The 24707-nt window shown below is 37.8% G+C and overlaps 1 protein-coding gene across 1 annotated transcript; it reads right to left on the reverse strand.

The window, feature by feature from the left end:
* Positions 1 to 3273: 3273 nt before the first annotated feature.
* Positions 3274 to 24510, reverse strand: LOC127526836 (semaphorin-4B-like). The gene is made up of 5 exons (XM_051923807.1): positions 24346 to 24510; positions 15359 to 15540; positions 11948 to 12089; positions 7543 to 7726; positions 3274 to 3515 (listed from the first exon to the last, which is right to left on the reverse strand). Exons 1-5 carry the CDS (start codon positions 24346 to 24348, stop codon positions 3358 to 3360), a joined length of 669 nt encoding a protein of 222 aa, XP_051779767.1. The 5' UTR covers positions 24349 to 24510; the 3' UTR covers positions 3274 to 3357.
* Between the last annotated feature and the right edge of the window lie 197 nt (positions 24511 to 24707).

Consider the following 24707-nt stretch of genomic DNA (forward strand, 5'->3'; position numbering starts at 1 on the left):
AAATTTATAGACAGAATTTTGCCACCCACAGGTTTGAAAAAATATATAAAAAATCAGAAAATAGTTTCTACTGTATTCTGACAGGTGTGATCATGAAACCTATGGGGTCTTAGGAAGAACAGAGCTCTTAGGCTTGAATCAGTGTGCAGACCTTACCTAGCTGTATTGAGGGAAACAAAGAAAAACACGCATGTAGTGTCAAGGTTAGGGGTAGCGAAAAGAAAAAGCCGAGACATAAACCCTTAATTTGGAGAGTAAGGGCAGGTAATAGGAGTATGGAGAGTCTCAAAATGACAGACACAGCATCTGAGATTAGGAGCAGTATATATACATTTTCAAAACACACTTATCCAGAGCAGGATCACAGGAAACCTGCAGCCTATCCCAGCAGCTTTGGATGCAAGACAGAAAAAAACCCTGGACAGGGTGCCAGCCAATTGCAACGATACTATATATATGCAATATGCATGACATGGCTGATGTTATGAACAAAAAGAGAATGAAATTTCAGCTATCTATTTTGAGAGAGATTGAAAAGAGAGAGACAAACATTTTAAAATATAATTCTGCCACCGGATTATTTTCACAATATCAGATATTTTGAGCTGTGAAAGTAAAACTAATAAAAGATAAATTAATAAATACAGAATAAATACAAAAATAAATTATTATGTTTATTTTTTCATCAGTTAGCAGATTCTCTTCGCCTACCTATACCTGTGGTTCAGTAGGGAAATTGTCAACTCAGGAATTTTACAAGTATTGTATTGCTTTGTTGTTAAACAATATTATTAAAGCAAAAGTGATTGGTCAGCAACAATATGTTGAACTTGTATGTTAACCGTCAGTCTCTCAATCAGTGCTGTTTTATTTTCAAAAAGGTTTTCTCCAGTGTGAAGTGACGGGTGAATTATTTTGCACAAAACGCAGACACCTGAGAAATAAACTCACTCGTGATTTTTCTCTCCATACTGTGAAGGTTTTGTTGACCAGCACATTCCAACTTCAGGCGTATGAACTGCATCTTCATATACAAGAAGCGCAAAGAAATGCGGCAGCTCATCATAACGGATTTCAGACTAATATGCAGCCTGTGACTTGGCTTAGTGTGTGCTGCTGATTACATACTATATCTTGGGCTCAATCAGAACTACAGCTAACATGCCTTCATTTCTGAATAGAATGGAATTGTGTAAGGGACAATCTGTATCGAATAGTTCTCTTTTGAGCTCTGCAGATCCAGTAAATAGCAGCTCTGAAAAAAAAATCATCACTTTGGTATGCTTTATTAACACTCGATCCAGAAACTACCATGCTGTCACTATCAGCTCCTGAAGAACTGTCAGATATAACACAGTAAATCGCTTTCTATTTCACACACTTTACACGCCCTCATACTTATTCAGCTTACTCTGTCACTGCAAATGCCGTGTGAACACCGGCTGTCCTTCACTAGCCGCCGATCACTGGATGAATATATGCGGGCGGCACGTTTGGGATGCCTTTCAGTTTTACAGTGCATCCGGAAAGTATTCACAGCGCATCACTTTTTCCACATTTTGTTATGTTACAGCCTTATTCCAAAATGGATTAAATTCATTTTTTTCCTCAGAATTCTACACACAACACCCCATAATGACAACGTGAAAAAAGTTTACTTGAGATTTTTGCAAATTTATTAAAAATAAAAAAAATGAGAAAGCACATGTAGGCCTACATAAGTATTCATAGCCTTTGCCATGAAGCTCAAAATTGAGTTTAGGTGCATCCTGTTTCCCCTGATCATCCTTGAGATCTTTCTGCAGCTTAATTGGAGTCCACCTGTGGTAAATTCAGTTGACTGGACATAATTCGGAAAGGCACACACCTGTCTATATAAGGTCCCATGGTTGACAGTTCATGTCAGAGCACAAACCAAGCATGAAGTCAAAGGAATTGTCTGTAGACCTCCGAGACAGGATTGTCTCGAGGCACAAATCTGGGGAAGGTTACAGAAAAATTTCTGCTGCTTTGAAGGTTCCAATGAGCACAGTGGCCTCCATCATCCGTAAGTGGAAGAAGTTCGAAACCACCAGGACTCTTCCTAGAGCTGGCCGGCCATCTAAACTGAGCGATCGGGGGAGAAGGGCCTTAGTCAGGGAGGTGACCAAGAACCCAATGGTCACTCTGTTAGAGCTCCAGAGGTCCTCTGTGGAGAGAGGAGAACCTTCCAGAAGGACAACCATCTCTGCAGCAATCCACCAATCAGGCCTCTATGGTAGAGTGGCCAGACGGAAGCCACTCCATAGTAGTCTGATGAGACAAAGATTGAACTCTCTGGTGTGAATGCCAGGCGTCACGTTTGGAGGAAACCAGGCACCGCTCATCACCAGGTTAATACCATCCCTACAGTGAAGCAAGGTGGTGGCAGCATCATGCTGTGGGGATGTTTTTCAGCGGCAGGGACTGGGAGACTAGGCAGGATAAAGGGAAAGATGACTGCAGCAATGTACAGAGACATCCTGGATGAAAACCTGCTCCAGAGTGCTCTTGACCTCAGACTGGGGCGACGGTTCATCTTTCAGCAGGACAACGACCCTAAGCACACAGCCAAGATATCAAAGGAGTGGCTTCAGGACAACTCTGTGAATGTCCTTGAGTGGCCCAGCCAGAGCCCAGACTTGAATCCGATTGAACATCTCTGAAGAGATCTTAAAATGGCTGTGCACCGACGCTTCCCATCCAACCTGATGGAGCTTGAGAGGTGCTGCAAAGAGGAATGGGCGAAACTGGCCAAGGATAAGTGTGCCAAGCTTGTGGCATCATATTCAAAAAGACTTGAGGCTGTAATTGCTGCCAAAGGTGCATTGACAAAGTATTGAGCAAAGGCTGTGAATACTTATGTACATGGGATTTCTCAGTTTTTTTATTTTTAATAAATTTTCAAAAACCTCAAGTAAACTTTTTTCACATTGTCATTATGGGGTGTTGTGTGTAGAATTCTGAGGAAAAAAATGAATTTAATCCATTTTGGAATAAGGCTGTAACATAACAAAAGGTGGAAAAAGTGATGTGCTGTGAATACTTTCCAGATGCACTGTAGAGTTAAAAGTTACAAGGGTTAAAGATATAAAAGCAGGAATATTTATTCAAAATCCAAATTCTTATTAATATATTTCGATTAATTTCAGGACCCCTGCATCCCAGGGTAGCCCTTGTGTAAGTCCGGTTGGACGAAAACTAAAAATATTTTAATTATTATTTTATTTCAGTTAGTCTGTCCGGCTACTTTAGTAGTTTAGTTTTTTGTTTTGGTTTTGTTAATTATTTTATTTCAGTTTATGAAAATGTTTCAGTTTTAATTTTAGTTTTCGCTAACTATAATAATCTTGATTTCATCACCCTCTTCTCTCCACTTGCCTTTTCAGCCGACAGTAGGAGGTTTGTAACAGGCTGAGGCTCGGTGAACAGCTGGATCGTCTCATTGAAGCGTATTTCTCCATCCTCCATCACCACCTTGTGAAAAGATCCCGATGCTGAAGAAAGAAAGAAAGAAAGAAAGAAAGAAAGAAAGAAAGAAAGAAAGAAAGAAAGAAAGAAAGAAAGAAAGAAAGAAAAAGAAAGACAAACAACTGAGTGATTCTCACAGTAGCAGTTTGCCACGATAGTTGCATTGCTAAAGTCTGATTTAGTTCCAAATTTAAGCATCTCTCAAATGGCTTTACTTTATAACTTGCGTTAAAACTTTTCAAATCTCGGTCTGTGTTGTTCACCATCATCAATGACTTCATAATTACACTCTTCACATTTGTTACAGTTGCATTTAACCACCACGACCTTTCTAGCAACAATTCAGTATTTCTCACAAATTTTTAAAGGTATATACTGTAAATAATTAGGCTCTGGAAATATATGAAATTTTTGAGGCTAACACTTTTTTGTTTTATTATTCTCCTCTGTTAAATGAAAAGTTACGTGGCAATGCCGCCCTTAACCAAAGTTACTGCTGAGATGAATACCTCGCTCCACACGCTGGTCAAGCCTGACAACATGGGTGGGGGGCTTGACACACAATTTGGTGGGCTTAACTCGGCTAAACAGCAGCAGTTTTCGCACAGAGTGTACTCTCATGTTACGTTCTATGGTGTCATGCGACAGTGTCACGGGACAATGGCCCTTCACGCACGCGCAAAACGGTGTCACGCTTCCTTGCATTACAGGTTACTGGTCACACACTCCACAGGACAAAATCAAAGAAAAACAGCAGCATAATTATAAATGTGTGACATTTTAAAGAATGTCATACTTGCCAGGCCTATGCCCTCAGTTTAAAAACCACTAGTTAAAAAAATACTAATGAATTTACATGATTCCTGCTGTGATTATGAGAAAAGAATGGCCTGTAGACAAACCAAGGGGACCCAATAACCAAACGCTCAAAACTCTTCAGTTTTGGACATATGTCTAGTTTTTGACTATCACATGGTTGTTTTGTCAACGGATCCAATGTTGAGATAGCAATCTGAGATTTGCCACCATTGTTATGTGTCATGTAGCCATGAGCTAGCATAACTATATACAGCATAACTAGCAGTGAGTATTGTCAACAATTTGGTGGCACCCATGTAAAACAATGGAAAAAATTGCTTTAGCCATTGAAAAACATTAAGAAAAATATGTTGCAATCAGATCACGAAAATAACAATAAGAAATATTAACAACTCCAAATACAATACCTATAATTCAGAAAACCAGATTAAATGACACAGGTCAGGACTCCTGCATGCCTGTAGCAGGATCAGTGGTTTCACAAAATATATCGATAGACATTCTAGCAGTGATGGATGGTTCACAGAGGGAGCAATGACTCAGGTAAGACAAACATTTAAATTATGTATATAATGTATTTTGAGAACTAATGCTTGTTTAACAAAATATATATATATATTTCTTTTATTTACAGTGAATTCAGAAATTATGCAGATTCCTTCCCTTTTTGCACACTTTCTCATGTTGTAGATTTAATTTTGAATGGAAGAATTTGCCATTTGTGCCTATCAATCTACATTCAATAACCCATAATGACAAAGTGAAAAGATGCTTTCAGAAAGCATTGGTAATTTATTAAAAATCAAAAATTGAAATCTCTTTTATTTTAAGTATTCAGACCTTTTGCTGTGGCTCCCTAACTTGTGGTCAGGTACATCCTGTTTGCTTTAATTATTCTTGAGATGTTTCTAGAACTAGATTGGAATCCACCTGTGACAAATTGAATTGATTGGACATCGTTTAGAAAGGGACACACCTGTATATATAAGGTCCCACAATTCACACTGCATGTCGGGTCAAAAACCAAGCCATGGAGTCCAAGGAACTCTTTGTAGACCTCTGTGATCAAATTGGGGTATAGGTCAGGGCAAGTGGATGAAAGCATTTCTAACGCTTCAAGTGTTCTCAGAAGCACAGTGGCTTCAATACTTGAGAAATGGAAGAAATATGGGGCCATCTGGACTCTTCCTAGACTGTGTGAGCAAACTGAGTAAACAGGGAAAGGAGGGTATTAAGTCAGAGAGATAACCAACAACACAGTGGTCGTTGTAACAAAACTTCAGAATAACTCTACTGAGATGGGAGAACTTATCAGAACTATGCCCATCTCAGCAGCATTCCATCAATCAAAATAAAACAGTTTAAAGGACTCTGAGAGGATGGGGAATAGATTCTCAGGTCTGAACTCTTTAGGCAGAACTTCAAGCACTGTGTCTGGCAAAGACCAGGCACTGCTCATTACGTGCTTAACCCATGGTGGTGGCAACATCATGAATTACATGTGCTGCTCAGAGGAAGAGACAGGGAGACTGGTCAGAATTGAGGGGAGGATCAATGCAGTCAAATATAGAGAGGCTCTTGAAGAAAACCTGCTCCAGAGTGCACAGATCCTCTGACAGGAGTAACGATTCACCTTTCAGCACGAAAACGACTCAAAGTATAAAGGCAAGACAATGCTAGAGTGGCTTCAGGGCAAGTCTCTGACTGTTCCCAAGTGGCCCAGCCAAAGCCCAGACTTAAACCCCACAGAACATGTGTGGAGAGACCAGAAGATGGCAGTTCACAGACGTGTCCCATCCAGTCTAATGGAGCTTGAGTGGATCTGTCAAGAAGAACAGGATAAACAGTCTAAATCTGGGTGTGCAAAGGATTTAGAGACTTACCCAAGAAGAGATGAAGCAGTAATTGCTGCCAAAGTGGCTTCTATTAAGTACTGAATTAATGGTCAGAATACTTAAATGAATGAGCGGTTACAGTTTTTGATTTTTAATAAATTTGCAGACCTTTGTCATTATGGGTTATTGAGTGTAAATTGATAGGCAAAAGTGGAAAATATATTAATTTAAAATTGAATCTAAAACACAATACAGTGTACAGAAAGTGGAAGGGTCTGAACACTTTCTGAATCCACTTTATGTGTAGTTTATTTAAACTGTTTACTGCCATAGCATGCAATAGATATGCAATAGTAGTTTGATGTCCAAATGCCTTCAATACTTTCAGGAAATTAATTATTAAATGTTATTAAGTCCATTTTGTAGTGAATATGGAGAGCAACAAAGAAAAGAAATCAATTGTGTATTCGGTTGAAAGAGGGAGGTATATTGTGAGAAATGGCAGGAGAGTTGTAGTCATGATTGGAACAGAGTTCCCACAAATGATGGGAACTGATGGACTTTGTAGAGAAATAAACTAAGATTGGTAAATTTAACTTACATACTGTGTTTTCCTATTCTCATTATTATAACTGAAATGTAAACTTAGTATGCTCAGTGCTTTCGGTACAGTCCTCATACGTAAGACAATGCTGTGCATATTTGTAGATTTTATATTGCAGATTATTTCTACATCATCAGTTTCAGGAAAGCATGATCTATTACCCATTTAGTAATCCTACTTAATTCTATTTTCAAAGGGGTTGGTCCTCTGATGTTTCTTTCCCATCTTATTACCGTTATGTGGTTTTGGATGAACTATGCTCACACTAGATATTAACAATGAGAATTCTTCTTGTCACCTTGTGCATTAAAAAAATAACAAAGCAACACCAATATCTCAATTTTGCTTATCAGTGAATACATGGGTGAAACCAGTAAAAATATCTTTGCCAGTTGAACTGAAATGCGAAATGTTAGTGATTATAAATGGGTTGCTCCCACAACTTTTCATTATCTCTTTGTTTCTCACTGGCCCCCTGTCGTGAGTTCAGCTTCCTCCAAATCTGCACCACCCAATTTTAAAGACTGTCAGTGATAACCCAGTACTTGCAGAACTGAGTTCGATTTGTTTCACAGATTAGAATCTGATTAACAGATTATTTGTGAAGAAAATGTGCAACCAGCGAGGATCTCCAGGGTCATAACAGGGTAGAGGCATACCACGTGATTCAGTAACAGGGTGCATCTCCATTTTCTCATGCACTGCTCAAGGGGTTCAAAAGTGTTCCTGTTGCCTGTGTTATCTCTGCTAAGAGCTCATAGAGATCAGCTTACATTAATCTTGTTTTTTTCTTACCAGTCAGAAGGAATAAAATTATGTAGGTCTTCATGTTTGCTGCTTTGACCCTCTGCACTGTGATTTTTGTGTAGAGATGCTCATAAGACTCCAAAATTGGCTTGTGTCCTACTGGACGGATAAAGGAGTCCATCAGATATATATCCTTTAGTTCGAAGATCGTATTATCTGTCTTCTGCTCACACTGTGGACATGACAGAACATTTCAGTAACTTTCTAACATAACTTAACATTCTCAAACCTACTTAATTTAATTTATAACCCTAGGCAGGCTATACCTAACCCAGAAGCATGAGACACAGCACAGGAAACAGTTGAACTAATGGATGTCAGGCCCACTCACACACACAGTCATACTTTAGCATATTCAGAAAAAATTAAATAAAATCAAGTGAATGATTTAATGTACTGAATAATGCTATCAAAAAAACAACAGTGATAACTGTTCAGGTACTGCACATACGCTTTAATTTCTCATTGTTACTGTATAACAAGACCTTACAAAGGCGATTTTTGGTCTTAATAACATTTAAAAAACACCAGTAACATGGTTATTCATCTGTGCAATGTGACCCACTAAAATAACTTCACTTTGGAATGGTCACAAGTGGCTTAAGTGAGACATATTTCTTTTCACATTGCATATTTCAGTATAAGACGTGAATTCTTCTTATTCATAACAGATTTTACCAATGTATCATAGGCTTGTAATATGCCACACTGCACAGAAATGAATAACTCACTGATACTTTATAAGCATAATTTAGGCCAAAAGAAATCTTTGTTAATATCTTGATACATAAGAGTAAATGACTAATGGATGCATTTTTGCAACACCTAAACTAAAGTGTTATCAAAACAACAAACTGTTTGAAATTATTAAAAAGCTGTCTTTTGGTACAAGGCACTACGGAAGAGCAACATTTGTAAGAGCTTCTGTTGAGCTTATACAAAATAAAAGCTTCCCTACAAATTCACTATTATGGTTTCCTGCCCTCCATTACACCGTTTCGCATACAAGTGTCATTAGAGGGAGTTCAAAACTCTAATGCCTATCCTCCATTATTGTATATGTTATGGATCTCATTTTTTAGCTTTTAAGCTTTTATGTAGTTTCTAAGAAAACATACTTGAACTGTTCCTTCTTAAAACAGGTTAAATTGGAGCTTCTTGTTGCTAAATATGCTTCCTGAAATACAGGAATGAGACCACTGATAATATTTTTAAAAGTGGTTTGAAGTGAGTAAATTCTCATTGTGGAATCTAGTGTTAAAAATTAATTAGATTAGATTAAATAATCTTCATTAAATCCAAGGGGAAATTTAGACTGTAAATATGAGTAACTAGTAGTTAGCTATCAATGGGAACATGCAGCTCATAGTTATTATATTTTTTAATAAAAGAAAATATAGTAATGAAAAAAAAATCAGAAAACAGGTAATGTAGATTCAGAGCTGGACTTCCCCTATACATGTGGAATGTTTGATTACTTTTAAAATAAGCTGGATGAACTTTTATAACTCCAGGCAAGTCAAATTGTGGCATTTTAGGTACAAAGGAGGAAAGGCTTAAACTTCTTATTTCAGATTCTATTTTAATGCCGGACAGGTTTCATCTGACATGACCAGACGGGGTATAAAAAGCAGGAGGGGAACTAGAGATTTGTGTAAATAAGTAACGGTAAAAAGGTGAGCGCATTATAATTAAAACTGTAATGTGTAATTCAGACATTGAAATACTGCTTGAATTTGTCCACGTTACTGACTAGGGAGATACGGTACATCATTCTGGTTAATGTTTATTAACCTAGCCATAGAAATGAATCACTCTGTTACCAACACTCTAATGATGATTCTTTCTGACCCTAGAATGGTGGTGACTTCAACCAGGACAACATCTATTAACATGTTACATTTGGAGCTATAACAAGCTAAACCTGCTCTTTTTAATGTTAAATGCCTTATAATGTAAACCCATAGCATAACTGGGCAGATCTGAACATCTTAGTGCTACCTACAAGTCCGTTATTGACAGCAGCAGTAGCTGTTATTATCCACTCCATATTACAGTAAAACCTGTCACTTGATTAACCGTCAGTCTCAAACAAAAAATTGCACATGCCAATGTCTACCTATTACTGTACTACTACTGCTGTACAGAACGATGCAAGCTTTGCACATTGGAACAACTTTCTCTTGTGCTAGGGCGTAGTGTTCTTCCCCAGCACCATAGTGTTAGTTACGTATCTTTAGTTTTAATAGCGTTTCATAGCTTTTGTTCATCCATCCATCCATCCATTCTCCAACCCGCTGAATCCAAACACAGGGTCACGGGGGTCTGCTGGAGCCAATCCCAGCCAACACAGGGCACAAGGCAGGAACCAATCCCGGGCAGGGTGCCAACCTACCACAGGACACACACACAAACATACCCACACTAAGCATAAACTAGGGCCAATTTAGAATCGCCAATCCACCTAACCAACATGTCTTTGGACTGTGGGAGGAAACTGGAACGCCCGGAGGAAACCCATGCAGACACGGGGAGAACATGTAAACTCCACGCAGGGAGGACCCGGGAAGTGAACCCAGGTCCCCAGATCTCCCAACTGCGAGGCAGCAGCACTACCCACTGCGCCTCCGTGCCGCCCCGTAGCTTTTGTTTTTTGTTATAATTAATCTACTATAGGGCAGCATGGTGTTGCTGCTGCCTCTCAGTAAGGAGACCTGGTTTCACTTCCCGGGTCCTCCTTGCGTGGAGTTTGCATGTTCTCCCTGTGTCTGTGTGGGTTTTCTCCCACAGTCCAAAGACATGCAGGTTAAGTGCATTGATGATCCTAAAGTGTGTGTGTGTGCTTGGTGTGTGGGTATGTGTGTGTGTGTGCCCTGCGGTGGGCTGGCACCCTGCCTGGGATTTGTTCCTGCCTTGCACCCTGTGTTGGCTGGGATTGGCTCCAGCAGATCCCTGTGACCCTGCATAGGATATTGCAGGTTGGGCAATGACTGACAGCCTAATCTACTATACATTAATATGACCAAAAAACATAAGTGTGTGGTGTTGGAATTGTCACAAAAACTTCAATTATTAAATATTTACAAAATGGCAAAACTGTTCCAAGTATTGCTTCAAATTACAGAGTAGGAAGAACAGTGAACGATATAAAGCATGATGCTGACAAAATTGAAAAATGTGTCAAAAATGGAAACCACTGACGGTAAGTTATTCTATATTTATGTTAATGTTCTATTGCATTGTAATTTGCTTTTTAAATTCTGTTATATTATGTTTTGTTAATATATTGTGATGTGCAGACAGCTTGTGATGCATTTAACGGGAGCAGAAGGGGTGGAATGAATGATGTAAGTGATGGGACTGGGTGAAGGGTTTCTGTTCAGTGAAGGGCGTACACACCTCTTAGGAGATGAGTGACAGGAGAAGGTAGGAGAAAAAGGAAGGTTTGGCGGAAGGAAGTTTTGAGTAGGAAGTCAGTAGGCAATAAGCAGGAATGTTTGAGGTATAAAGAAAAAAAAGAATGGAAGTGGCATGGGATAAACTGATTGGTAGGGAAAGCTTTCTTTTATTGTTTTGGAGGTGTGCTCCGTAACCCAGATACAAAATGCAGAAAACTCCAGTGCCTCTCAGTTGTATTTGCTTATTACGCTGGTTGTTATAATATTATATTAATTAATTAATTTTGTTAAAACTATTTTATATTTTGTAAATAAATACGACTATTCGCTAAAATAATCTACTGTATATAATTTTAAAGTAGCTGTTCTGTTACACGTCTTTTCTCTTATCCACCACGGCCTCAGTCCTAACCCCTGATGGATAATCAAAGTTTTAGTATATTATATTTTTCTTGACCTTCTGTAAATAGTATTTCACTACAATTTGCACTGTGTGTTTTATTATATGTGACAAATAAAAATAGATTTAATTTGATTGGATTTGATCTATCTCTCCATAATTTTTTTAATCAGCTTTATCAATAGCAAGGATGCAGGAAGGTGCAGCATATCCCAGTAGCACTGGACACAAGGTAAGAATGAGGAGCACAGGAAACACACCCGCAGACACTCTCATTGGTTTTAACATATCCAATTTAGCTTCTCCAGTAAACTTAACTGTGTATCTTTGGGATGTGAGAACAAATTCAAGCTTCATGAGAAAGGCAACAAAGACATAACGAGAATGGATTTTCACAGAGCATACAGGGGTTTCCTGGGTGTTTGAAACAATAACACTCTTAGCTCAGCCATTGTTCAATCCATCAACTTCTACAACACACCATTTTCTTTGTTTTTACTACACATCAAACAGATTATTTTATTTAAAGCTGAAGTCATCGCAAAACCCAAGATATGAATAGCAATTATCCAATTATTCTTTCTTGTACACTTACCGTTCCTGGTCTAAGGTCTTGTCTAGTTTCTCTATTCCAACGCTGAGTATCTTTGTTGAATTTCAAGTAGCCACCTGTAAACACAGCCTTGATGTCGTTCATTCTGAAAACACAGACAGCAGATTTCCCCAAAGATTCAGGCCTAGGCAAATTCAAAATAGAAGGGGTTCATCAGCAAATAAAAAAGGTTTGAAGCTTCAGAAAAACATAGATGGGCAAAGCTCCTGTACATTAAGGAGTGGTGTCGAGCACAATCAGATGTTCACAGGCTGTAATCACCAATTGAGACCATTAATAGTGGGAAATACTGTAATGCATGAAATCGTCAGAGGCCCAAGTATGGGGGTCTTAATCTGAGTTTGGCTAATGCACTGGATGACACCAACTCTAGTGACACCACTAACTTTAAGGACTGGTTTTCTGTAAAATTCACACTAAAGGATAATTAATGCTTTATGCAGTGGTCTGGTTTCAGACATACAAAATTATATTACCAAAGACAAAGGGAATTAATTCATAAGTGCATAGCAGCAATTCAAGCTTACTACAGAATTTGGAATGGGCAAAAATGTAGTTAAGTGAGCAGAGCCTCATATGACCTTATTCATGTTTGGTCCATACATCTGTGAGTGGGCGAACCCCAAAACAACATTAGTCATGATTGTTGCAAAAATGAATGGTCAGACAAACTCCGAAGCAATCAGGGTTGGTCAAGGAATGCTTAAGCAAGTTGACCTTCATAAAACATTATTTAGACCATCTAGAATATAACAAGTAAGTGGAATCCCCCCTCCCCAAATAACCTTATGTATGACTGATGAAAATATTAGTGGACAGATGCACCCCAAACAATGTCATCCATGGCTAGTACAAAAACAATTAAGCAAATGGACACCTGTTGTGTTTTTGTTATGAATATTAATTTTTAATGTGTTCTGACTTTTATGGTTCTTTTTACATATTTGATTTTTCTTATTGTTTGTTTATTTTACTGCTTTGACTACAATGTCAGAGTCACCAATTCGTGTTTTCATCATGAGATCCACTGGAACACATGAGATTTTCCTGACTGTGGCCATTGTATGTATAGCAATAAAGTCTTTTGCTACTGTGTGACCACCATGTTATGTTTCAGACAGGGTTATATTACTGGCTCAAACATGTTTTTTGTTCATTTAAACATTATTTTTGTTGTTTTCTCCCTATTATATAAAAAAAATCTTGCAACGAGACATGATCTTCTGAAGAGAGACAGAGAGACACTTCAGAGAGGCAGAGACACTTTCACTTCCCGTGACACGGTCAAGTCAAGGTCAAGTCACGTCATACTGACATCCTTTGGAAGCATGTTCCTGTGAGATGGTGACCTAGGCAAGGAAAGTAATAATCAGCCTGGAACAAGTGGAATTGAAAACCTTGCAGATCCAAACAGGGTCAGAAATAAAAGACAAAGAGTAAAAGACACAGTAGAACTTCATAAAGACGTTCAAAAACGTTGGAGTGATACACATGCAGAGCAGGTTACAGATTATGAAAGCACTGGAATTCGAAAGGCTCAAAAAAACCTTGGTGCGATACACATGCAGAGCAAGTTCAAACAGTACTAAAATTCTAAAGTGTCAAAAAAAGAAAGTACAGATCACATTTGCACAAACAAATGGAAATAATTACTCTGTGAAATAGAGTAAGAGAACAGAACAGCAAAAAGAGATTGAATATATGGACATAGGTGATATGTCAGAGGCATGTAGATATTGTAAGGCTTTAAAGTTTAAGACAGAGACTTGTAGATCGTCTAATTTGTGTTGCCATCAAGGAAAAGTACTGCTGCTTCCCAATGAAGAGGTGTTTCCACAGGAATTAAAACATTTGTTGTTTGGTGAAAGTGAAATCCACAAACACTACAGGCAAAATATATGCGTCTACAATAATCGTTTCACGTTAGCATCATTCAATGCACAAAACGTTGATTTACACAATAATGGACCATACGCTATGAGAATCTGTGTTCCCGCAACAATGACAGCTACGACAAGTTTAATTTCGAAAAAAACACAATTTGGTCAAGTGTATCTGTATGATCACGGAGAAACAATGCAACATAGAATCGAAAGAGTTAAACGATCTGACGTAATAGAAATTATACAGCCAACAATGGATACAAATCCATACGTCCAAAAGTATCACACTTAACACGAAATTTATCAGCAAAACACAGACATAGAAATTTTTTTGGATGTCTATATGAATCCGAAAGATCACAGTCGCATTTACAATAAACCCACATGTGACGAATTGTCAGCGATAATAATTTCGAAAGCCGGAGATATCAAAGACAGAGTAGATATTCATGTATATCCAAAGGCAAAGCATGATTCCTCATTTATGTCAAATACATCGCAACATGCCAACCCTTTACTCTTTCCTTATGTTTTCCCAGATGGCGAAACAGGATGGTCGTACAATATGAAATAAACTCATTCAGAAAAACGAATAACACCCACACAATATTTCGGGTGAAAATTACTGATACATTCCCATGTATTTAACCCACTTCTATCATCTCAACGTCTATCGCAACATTACATTATTAACGTGTATGTAAAAGTCACATCTAATTGTCTCTTCTTTATTAAATCGAATCAAGCTAACCTTAGAATGGAACATATGCAAGGTCTCATTGATCACATTCAAAATTCAGATATCAATAGTTCAGACAAATTCAAAATAGGTAAAGCAATAATATTACCATCATCATATCAAAGTAGTCCAAGAGCATTGCAACAGTTATATCATGATGCAATGGCAATATCCAGAACTATCGATCGACCAGATTTATTTCTTACAATGACATGCAATCCACAATGGTCAGTAATTCGCAGCTTCTTTAGAACAATGCCACCGGCTACATCGGCTCTGGATATTCCCATTTTCGTAAGTAGATTGTTTTATCAGAAAGTCTCATTTTTATTGAATGAACTCGAAAGTGTGTTCGGGCAAACAGGAAATCTTGATATGCCATTCTTATTAAAATGTTTACAGTTTCCCACGAGAATAGCTTCTGCAATGACAATTAACAAATCACAAGGACAAACATTTGATAAAGTCGGTTTATTTATAAGAGACAAAGAAACGATATTCACTCACGGACTGTTATACATTGCATTATCATGCTGTAAGACCAAACAAGGAATCAAAATTCAATGCGATGTTGAAGAAAAGTTCATTCCAAATATTGTTTTTACTGAAGTTTTAAAATAAAAAGTGAACATAATGCATATGTAACAATTCCCATGAAAAAAAAGAAACACTTTAAATTGTATTTCTACAGGACCAAACCCAGGGGTTGGTGAGCAAAGCAAGCAGGGAGAGGAGCCCCCTAGTATTAGAAAAGATTAAAAATAAATTTACCACTGAGAAGTGAAGATACCATAGAAAAGAATCTCATTACTGGAGTCATTCTTGGCTGGAGTTAGTGCGAAGATATCTTGGATGATATTGTAGGGTAATTTTTTTGATGAGGGACACCTAATCTCGGCCTTGGCAAATGTAGTCCATATGTTCTGTTGTACCAGGGTACCACCATTGTCATTCTGTGACAGATAAAAAAGAAATACTGAATAAGTTAAAACATTAACAGAACTGTTATTTAAAATTAGTAAATATAAATTAATTATGTGCTATGAACAAAAAGAATGTGAAATGTTTTTAAAGGGTTAATGACTCAAGAGATCCAACATTTTTGTGGGAAGAGAAAGGAAAGTCTATACTATCACAGCTTATAACCTAAATATATCTTTCTATAAAACAGCAAAGCATTCATGGATGAAAGTTATCTCATTTGGAAACATCCATCCATCCATCCATTTTTTCGCTGAATCCGAACACAGGGTCACGGGGGTCTGCTGTTGGAAACATTAAACGCGAATCATCATAAAAAAATCAGAATAAGATCAAAAGGTCAATTTTACTTTGCTTCCTTGGGACAAAATCTAAACCTGGTGTCAGAACAGCAAAAAACACAACTCATTTCTTTGTTAGGTTGAATGTTCAGGCAAGAGACATAGCCAGACCTCATCTGTATTAAAGATGCTAGTGGCCACTTCACACACTAAAATGATACTAAGTACCGATCCCATGAACACCTTGAATCGAGCATGACTGTTGAAAAAATAGAGAACCAACATCGTCACAGGATGATTAACCATAAAATAGAAACAAAAATCTAACAAATGTTTGTTTCTGTTCTGTTCGTGTTTGTAGCTGTGGGTTCCACCGGGAAGCAGTAGAACAAGTCACCAGCAAACACACTGTAGAACAGTGGTTCTCAATCTGTGGGGCGGGCCCCCCTAGGGGGGGCGCAAAGATGGGAAAAAAAGAAAACAAGAATCAAAAATATGAAAAATACATCTATTGAAACCAAAACAAATTAACTTAAACTATATTCTGATACTAGAAAAATAAATATAGAGTTAGATAAATGTCGATAAAAGTTAAGTAGGTATAATAAAATATGCATCTATGATATGTCATTAATTTAAAAAGAACAAATTGGTATTAGTGGGCTCCTTTCAAAAAATGTTGGGGGGGGGGGCACGATTAAAACTGTTATAAAAACTCGGGTCGCAAATACTTAAAGGTTGAGAAATGCTGCTGTAGAAGAACCTGAAGGAACTTTTATCAAACAAGAAATAAACAGGTGTCACCAATACAGGTGTGCCAGACATAGCATTCCACTCCTAATCCACAGACCAACTCCTCTTTTTGAACTCCCCAGCCAATCAATGGTGCTTAGCCCATGTCAACCATTCCATTTTTAATTCTCCCACATGCTTCAGAGGAGTTTGAGTGTATACACCACAATAATCACTAATAAAGTTTTAAAAGTTTTTAGAAATCCCACCAAAAAATGTCTCAGACATGAACAAAATCTGACCTGGCTCATTTTAAAGACTTAAATTGCTTCATCATATTATCTCAGTTCCACACAATTTCAAAACCCACCATCATGGTTTTCAGTATCATGTTTTAATTCTGCTTACCTGTTTTATTGTTATTACATTTTAGAATTTTGTGGGTGATGTTACCTCATTCTGTTTTTGAAATTCAGTTGTGTAGTATTCCAAACATATCCATCCATCCATCATCCAACCTGCTATATCCTAATGCAGGGTCACGGGGGTCTGTTGGAGCCAGTTCCAGCCAACACAGGGCGTAAGGCAGGAACAAACCCTGGGCAGGGTGACAGCCCACCGCAGGGCACACCCACACACACATGCACACCCACACACCAAGCACACACTAGGGACAATTTAGGATCACCGATACACCTAACCTGCATGTCTTTGGACTGTGGGAGGAAACCAGAGTACCCGGAGGAAACCCACACAGACACGGGGAGAACATGCAAACTCCAAATTAAATACAGTTTTCATTTCTGGAGAAGCTGGTACCATTCATACAAAAAGAAAGGCATTTAAATGATGTCTGTTTTTTATGCATTAATTCTGCATGTGTATGCCTGTCCTTTAGTTTTTAAATGAAGAGTTCTAGAGGAAAAAAAATTACTGGAGGTGGGCAAACACTCAACTAGAATAAGGCAGACGCTAGGCTGGGTGGTTTTCATTTATCGAGTTTTTCCTGTAGAGACAATACAGCAATGTGTATTTTAATGTCTTCATGTAGCATATATGCAACAGGTCATATTTTGTGGTGATGGGGACAAAAGGCATAAATCGAATTGATTTTGCTGGTGTGGTACGGATTACGTATATTCAGAGAAGAGCATAGTTAATCAGAGAAGTGTGAACAAGGCTTTAGGGAGCAAAAACTTTAACACCCCAAAAACACTCTTTAGTGAGTTTCATAATTGCAAGACCACCTGCAAAATTAATTTTAATGTCAGTTTAGCAAGACCGTATATGAATTCAAACCTTACTTTTTTTGTTTGTCACTAATGCCATCAGAGTGCAAATGTGTTTCCGTGAAGGCAAAAAAGGTACCATAAGCAGAGAGAAGTGGTTATCTTAGAACCTCATTCTTTCCAAAAATATCTTTAAAGGTAACTCTTCTCTTAGTAAAAGCTGCATAAATCTCTTTATTTTTGAAAGTCTTCTGTCACATACTTTGTATTGCATATTTGTTTTTTTTTTGGTTTAGCAATGGAGATGACAAAAAAATTGGTTTGGTTTGTCTCTGCTGCCTAAAAAAATGGGCCTATACATAATTCTTAATACAGTTCATACAGTACAGTAATTCTTAATATGAAGCATGTCAAAAAATAAATACTTGGACAAGTATAAAAGCAAAAACTCCTAAATTTAAAAAAATGAATGAAAAAAATGAATGATGATTATGTTATATAAAGGTCAGGACACTGATTAAATGCAGCAGTAAATAGACCAATGGGCCCACATGACTAAAAGATAATTGTTGTGGAACTGCAATAACAGATGGTGGATCAACACAAACAGCAGTTGGAATGTGTTGTTAACACCCATAGTGGGTGCCTATTCACTTTTTTAAATGCGTTGTTTTATGTATTTTATGTATGGATCTATATATTAATTTGCTATTTTGGTAACAGCATTTTGTATCTTGCTTTTTTTATGGTTTCTGGATTTTTTTTTTATTTAACTTTGTGTGGTTGGGGTCATGTTGTTTATAATTGCTATGCCCATTGCTGGACACGACACAGAGATCATGTGTCATCATGCTCTGTCCATATACGATGGTGGCATCCAGCAGCATGCATCCAGGCATTAGATAAAACATATATAAACAAACCTATAGTGTGAGAGACAAACTAAATTATGATCTCTTTGCTAAACAAAAGGCAGGAAAAAAGAAAAGGGACCTGAAAATAAGACAGAGCCCAAAGCCAGGTAAGGTTGTTTTCTGTGAGATCAGTACTGTCAGTGAAGCCCAAACACTAAGCTAAATTCATAGTAGAATTCAGTATTTAAAAAAAAAATGGTATGCCAAAGTTTTACCTATCCATAATCTTGGATGGTTAGCGTTGTAATGTGAGATTTTGCATATAACTTGATAAATATTTTGTATGTATTTATTTGTAATTTAGGCAAAGCAATGTAATTTTAGTGTTACTTTGGTGAGAGGCATTCGTGTTTGCCCCCCCTTTACGACTGAGTCTCTTTGAATTTTACGACAGAGTTGGGGGAAGGAGGTGCTTGACACGGATGTTTCTCTGCTAGAGTCTTTCAACCCCCCCGCAAGGAAGCCAGGTTGCCTAACTGGCAAACTTTAGCTCAACAAATGGTTTTGGGGGATGGCAGGTATTAAGATGTTCTATTTCCCCATTGGTCTGAGGTATGCTTGTTTGGAATTGGCTTGTCTCAGAAGCCTTTAAGTACTATGATGCCCTATTGGCTGTAGGGGTTGGACAGAACATCTATAAATTTACTTGTTTAACCTCACACTCTCTCTCATACTAACCAACACATGAAGAAGAAGTATCTCTCTTACTAACCTTTGATGATGAAGACAACACAATGAAGAGCACAGTTTAGCAGTCATATTGAACAGGCTTGCGGCCTGTTCTGAAGAAAGCTGAGCACCAATGATGCCTTAACTAGAGACATTTTAAATAACTACAAGTCTGTGTGCCGCCTGAAACTACACATCACCATTTAATCAGGTGGTATGGTTGCCAATATTCAAATATGCTTTGCATATTGTTATTTATTAATATTAAATTTCTGTGAATTTCCCCTTGGGATTAATAAAGTATCTATCTATCTATCTATCTATCTATCTATCTATCTATCTATCTATCTATCTATCTATCTATCTATCTATCTATCTATCTATCTATCTATCTATCTATCTATCTATCTATTACCAATAATACATTGTTTTATGTGTAACTTAACTCCTGCTTGTCTTTTTACTACACCTAATTGCCTATAGATATAGAAGGGAAGGTGGGGATGTTATATACTATAATACCTTATAAACAGTGGTAAGTCTGTGAGATTAGGCATTTTGAGAAAGGCTAGTTATTAATAATACAATAGGGGAAAGTAGAGCAGCCATATTGAACAGGCTTGCGGCCTGTTCTGAAGAAAGCTGAGCATCAATGATGCCTTAACTAGAGACATTTTAAATAACTACAAGTCTGTGTGCCGCCTGAAACTACACATCACCATTTAATCAGGTTGTATGGTTGCCAATATTCAAATGTACTTTGCATATTGTTATTATTTATGAATATTAAATTTCTGTGAATTTCCCCTTGGGATTAATAAAGTGTCTATCTATCTATCTATCTATCTATCTATCTATCTATCTATCTATCTATCTATCTATCTATCTATCTATCTATCTATCTATCTATCTATCTATCTATCTATCTATCTATCTATCTATCTATTACCAATAATACATTGTTTTATGTGTAACTTAACTCCTGCTTGTCTTTTTACTACACCTAATTGCCTATAGATATAGAAGGGAAGATGGGGATATTATATACTATAATACCTTATAAACAGTGGTAAGTCTGTGAGATTAGGCATTTTGACAAAGGCTAGTTATTAATAATACAATAGGGGAAAGTAGAGCAACATATTACTCTACCAAGACAAAACAATTAGGAAATCCATTCTGTTGAAACAAGGGGGCTCCGCCCCCTGCTCGCTTCGCTCACCTACCCCCGGGGTTGGGTAACCCGAAATACATTGATGAATGTATGAGACATATCGAATTGTAAAGGTGTAGATGACGAACAAAGGAAGTAAAGAACTCATAGCATGGCACATTAGAAGGATCTATTGGAATACTTCTTTATACACAACATTTGTAGTAAAATCGTTGATAGAGTGCGTCATCTGGATGTAACATGTAGATCTGTGTATATTTGTGTTCGTGATTTGGCTCAGGGAGCAGTGTTCCAATCCGATGTAATATTTGTCCACATACGCGAAAGCAGTATGGGCCATTATCAGCTGGTGGCCTGATATTTACCCCGGTAGATGCAAAAGTAAATGAACTATTGTAGGATCTAATGCAGTCCATATTGTTTTTACTTTCAGGTACATTGTTAGTTAGAAACATCCGTAGATATTCAGGATATTCATCTAAAGGAGGCAGTCCAATCTGACCCCTTTGACAACAATGTGTAAACTCATTAGTTGTATTGCCAGTTGTTTCTTCAGGTTCTGATGATTAATCACCTTTTGTTTGCGGTAATGCAATCGTTTCTATCTTTTCTTTGATACTGTAGTGACTGACATGACAAAGTGTCACAAAAGTTTTACTTGAACAATCGCTGACTTCCTAAACCGAAACACAACTTTCTAGCACTCTCTCCAACGCCCTCCCTATTACCGCATGAAATCAATACCCCGCTATCAGTTCTCCGTGCTGTACTCCGCCTTCCCTCAATCGGACCTAACAGTCACTTAAAACCAAAAAGCCCTCAACCTGGGTGGGACGCTACAATACTTTCGAATTTTACTGCTTCCATATTCTGTACCTCTGTTTGCATGTGTATTGCGCCATCGTTTGTTTGAGCCTTTCGAATTCCACTGTTTTCATAATCTCTTATCTGCCTGTTTTTTCTCCAATGGCTTTGGGTCTCTATTCTCCGTATTGTCCTTATACGCTTTCTATGCGCTGAGAGCACATGATTTGTGTGTACTATGTGCTTTTACACGATTGATTTTTTTTTGATCGGTGTGCTCTTATATATTCCGTACTATCTTTGTGGACCTTTGCGGACCCCGTAGTGTCTTAACCCGTGCCTGCTTTGCTTCTGCAGTTTCTGACGCTTGTTGTAGGCGCCTGCGTTCATTGATCTTATCCAGGTGGGCTCGTGTGTGTATTGTTGAGCTGTATTGTGTTTGAATTTGGTGTAAAGCGTTCAGCGGTTTGTACAATCCCAAGCAGCACATTATTCCTAACCTCACTCCACAGTAGTGCCACTCACAATATGGCGGTTGTTTTATTTGCTATTTCCGTTAGTTGAGCTGTATGCGCCTGCGCAGTACGTCTCATGGTCCCATCGCCGTGTACCTGTGTCCATGCCATCCGGTTTACCATTCTCAGTTAGTAATATGGATGTTAACCCATTATGATGGTGATATAAAACACCATGCACTTCTGGAGAATTACCAGACAATGCTAAGACAACAGTAGACAAAATGGTGTTGCCCTTGAATCCCAAAACAGTGGTGGAAAAGACACAATAAAAAAATAACAGTGACAATAACAACTCAGAGCTCTAAATAGACTTTAGAAGAGATTCTGCAACTCTCAAAATGTTTAACTAAATGAAAAATATGTACAAAATGCCAAGGCAAAGGAAGAAAAAATTAGCCAGTCATAACAATGAACTAACTGACCTAGTGTTAGGAACTTTGCAATAAGGATTTTGACTATGATTTCCCAGTTTTGTGTTTTGTTATATATTTTGGACAAGTTTGTTTGCTTCAAAAGTCTTTTGCTCCCCATGTCTTACCTTTACTGGGCCCAAATACAATTCTAAGCACCTCTTTTTCACAAGTGGACACTAATTGCACTCGTTAAAGTAGTAAATGACTTGCGGGTAAATGCAGACAGAGGCCATTTATCTGTTCTCATCCTCTTAGATTTGAGTGCCGCATTTGACACTATTGATCATAATATTCTTAAGAATCGCCTTAGTCAATGGGTGGGCCTCTCTGGCAGTGTCTTAAACTGGTTTGAATCCTACCTGGCAGGGAGAAAATTCTTTGTTAGTTGTGGTAATTATAACTCAAAGACACATGATATTCTATATGGTGTTCCACAAGGCTCTATCCTGGGTCCACTGCTCTTCTCAATCTACATGCTTCCATTAGGTCAGATTATCTCGGGACATAACGTGAGCTACCACAGCTATGCTGATGACACACAGCTGTATTTATCAATAGCACCTGATGACCCCAAATCTCTTGATTCGCTAACACAATGTCTAACCTGTATCTCAGAATGGATGAATAGTAACTTTCTCAAATTAAATAAAGAAAAAACCGAAATCTTAGTGATTGGCAATAATGGATACAATGAGGCTATTAGAAATAAACTGGATGCATTAGGATTAAAAGTCAAATCGGAGGTAAAAAGCTTAGGGGTAACCGTTGATTGTAATCTGAATTTTAAATCGCATATTAATAAAATCACTAGGACAGCATTTTTTCACCTAAGGAACATAGCAAAAGTTAGACCTCTTATATCATCGAAAGATGCAGAGAAATTAGTTCATGCGTTTGTCTTTAGTCGGCTAGATTACTGTAATGCACTCCTCTCAGGACTACCCAAAAAAGACATCAATCGTTTGCAGTTAGTGCAGAATGCAGCTGCTAGAATCCTTACCAGGAAAAGAAAATCCGAACACATTTCTCCAGTTTTGATGTCACTACACTGGTTACCTGTGTCATTCAGAATTGACTTTAAAATTCTGCTTATGGTTTATAAAGCTTTAAATAATCTCGCCCCGTCTTATATATCGGAATGTCTGACACCTTATATTCCAAATCGCAACCTCAGATCCTCAACTGAGTGTCTCCTTAGAATTCCAAGATCAAAACTTAAAAGAAGTGGTGAGGCGGCCTTCTGCTGTTATGCACCTAAAATCTGGAATAGCCTGCCAGTAGGAATTCGCCAGGCTAATACAGTGGAGCACTTTAAAAAACTACTGAAAACACATTACTTTAACATGGCCTTCTCATAACTTCACTGTAATTTAATCCTGACACTCTGTATATCCAATTCATTATAATAACTATTCATTCAAAATTTGTACTAACCCCTACTCTCTCTTCTGTTTCCTTTTCCGGTGTCCTATTGGTGGTGGCTTGTGCCACCACCATCTACCCAAAGCACCATGATGTTCCAACAATGATGGATGGATTAAAAGCCAGAAGTCTGTATAACCATCAGCATAAAGTGACTCCGTGAGAACCCTAACTACAAAGAGGACTATTTCATTTATGTTAGGTAGAATGCCCAAAGGGGACTGGGCGGTCTCGTGGCCTGGAACCCCTACAGATTTTATTTTTTTCTCCAGCCTTCTGGAGTTTTTTTTTGTTTTTTCTGTCCACCCTGGCCATCGGACCTTACTCCTTTTTATGTTAACTAAGGTTGTCTTATTTTAATTTCTTATTTGTCTTTTATTCTTCTTTTCTTCATTATGTAAAGCACTTTGAGCTACTTTTTGTATGAAAATGTGCTATATAAATAAATGTTGTTGTTGTTGTTGTAATGTCTAAGGGTGAGACGTTACATATATTGTACATGGTAAAGTCAGAAATGCTCTTTTATATTATTTGTAAATGATTTAGCAAAGGTGCATATGGAAACATTATCAAGCAAAATGTTACACTGAATTTTGTGTATTGTCAAAGACTGAGTCATACCATGCAGACTTGGGCAATGCGTGGAACAAAGATGTTTTCGAAGAAGGTGTATTCATTGCCCACCTCACTGAAGAAAAAGTAGACTCGGCTCTCAGGGTCTCCTTCAGGAAAGGAAAAGGATCCAGCAAAGGCAGGATCTGTTGTAACATATGACAGACAACCAAGTAGTTAGCACACATCACAAATAGTTCTAAAAATTAGATATTTATCATCAGTTTGATCACTCTGGAAGCAGAGACTGTTCAAGATGAAACCTCATCTATTTAATTGTGCTAAGGTTTCTTCTGTCTTGCTGCATTTCCTGAGTTCGTCTCCAGCCCTCGACATGTTCCAGCTGAGGAAACATATCAGATTTTGTGACG

This window comes from Erpetoichthys calabaricus, chromosome 2, assembly GCF_900747795.2.
Source record: "Erpetoichthys calabaricus chromosome 2, fErpCal1.3, whole genome shotgun sequence".
In the NCBI taxonomy this organism is placed as follows: Eukaryota; Metazoa; Chordata; class Cladistia; order Polypteriformes; family Polypteridae; genus Erpetoichthys; species Erpetoichthys calabaricus.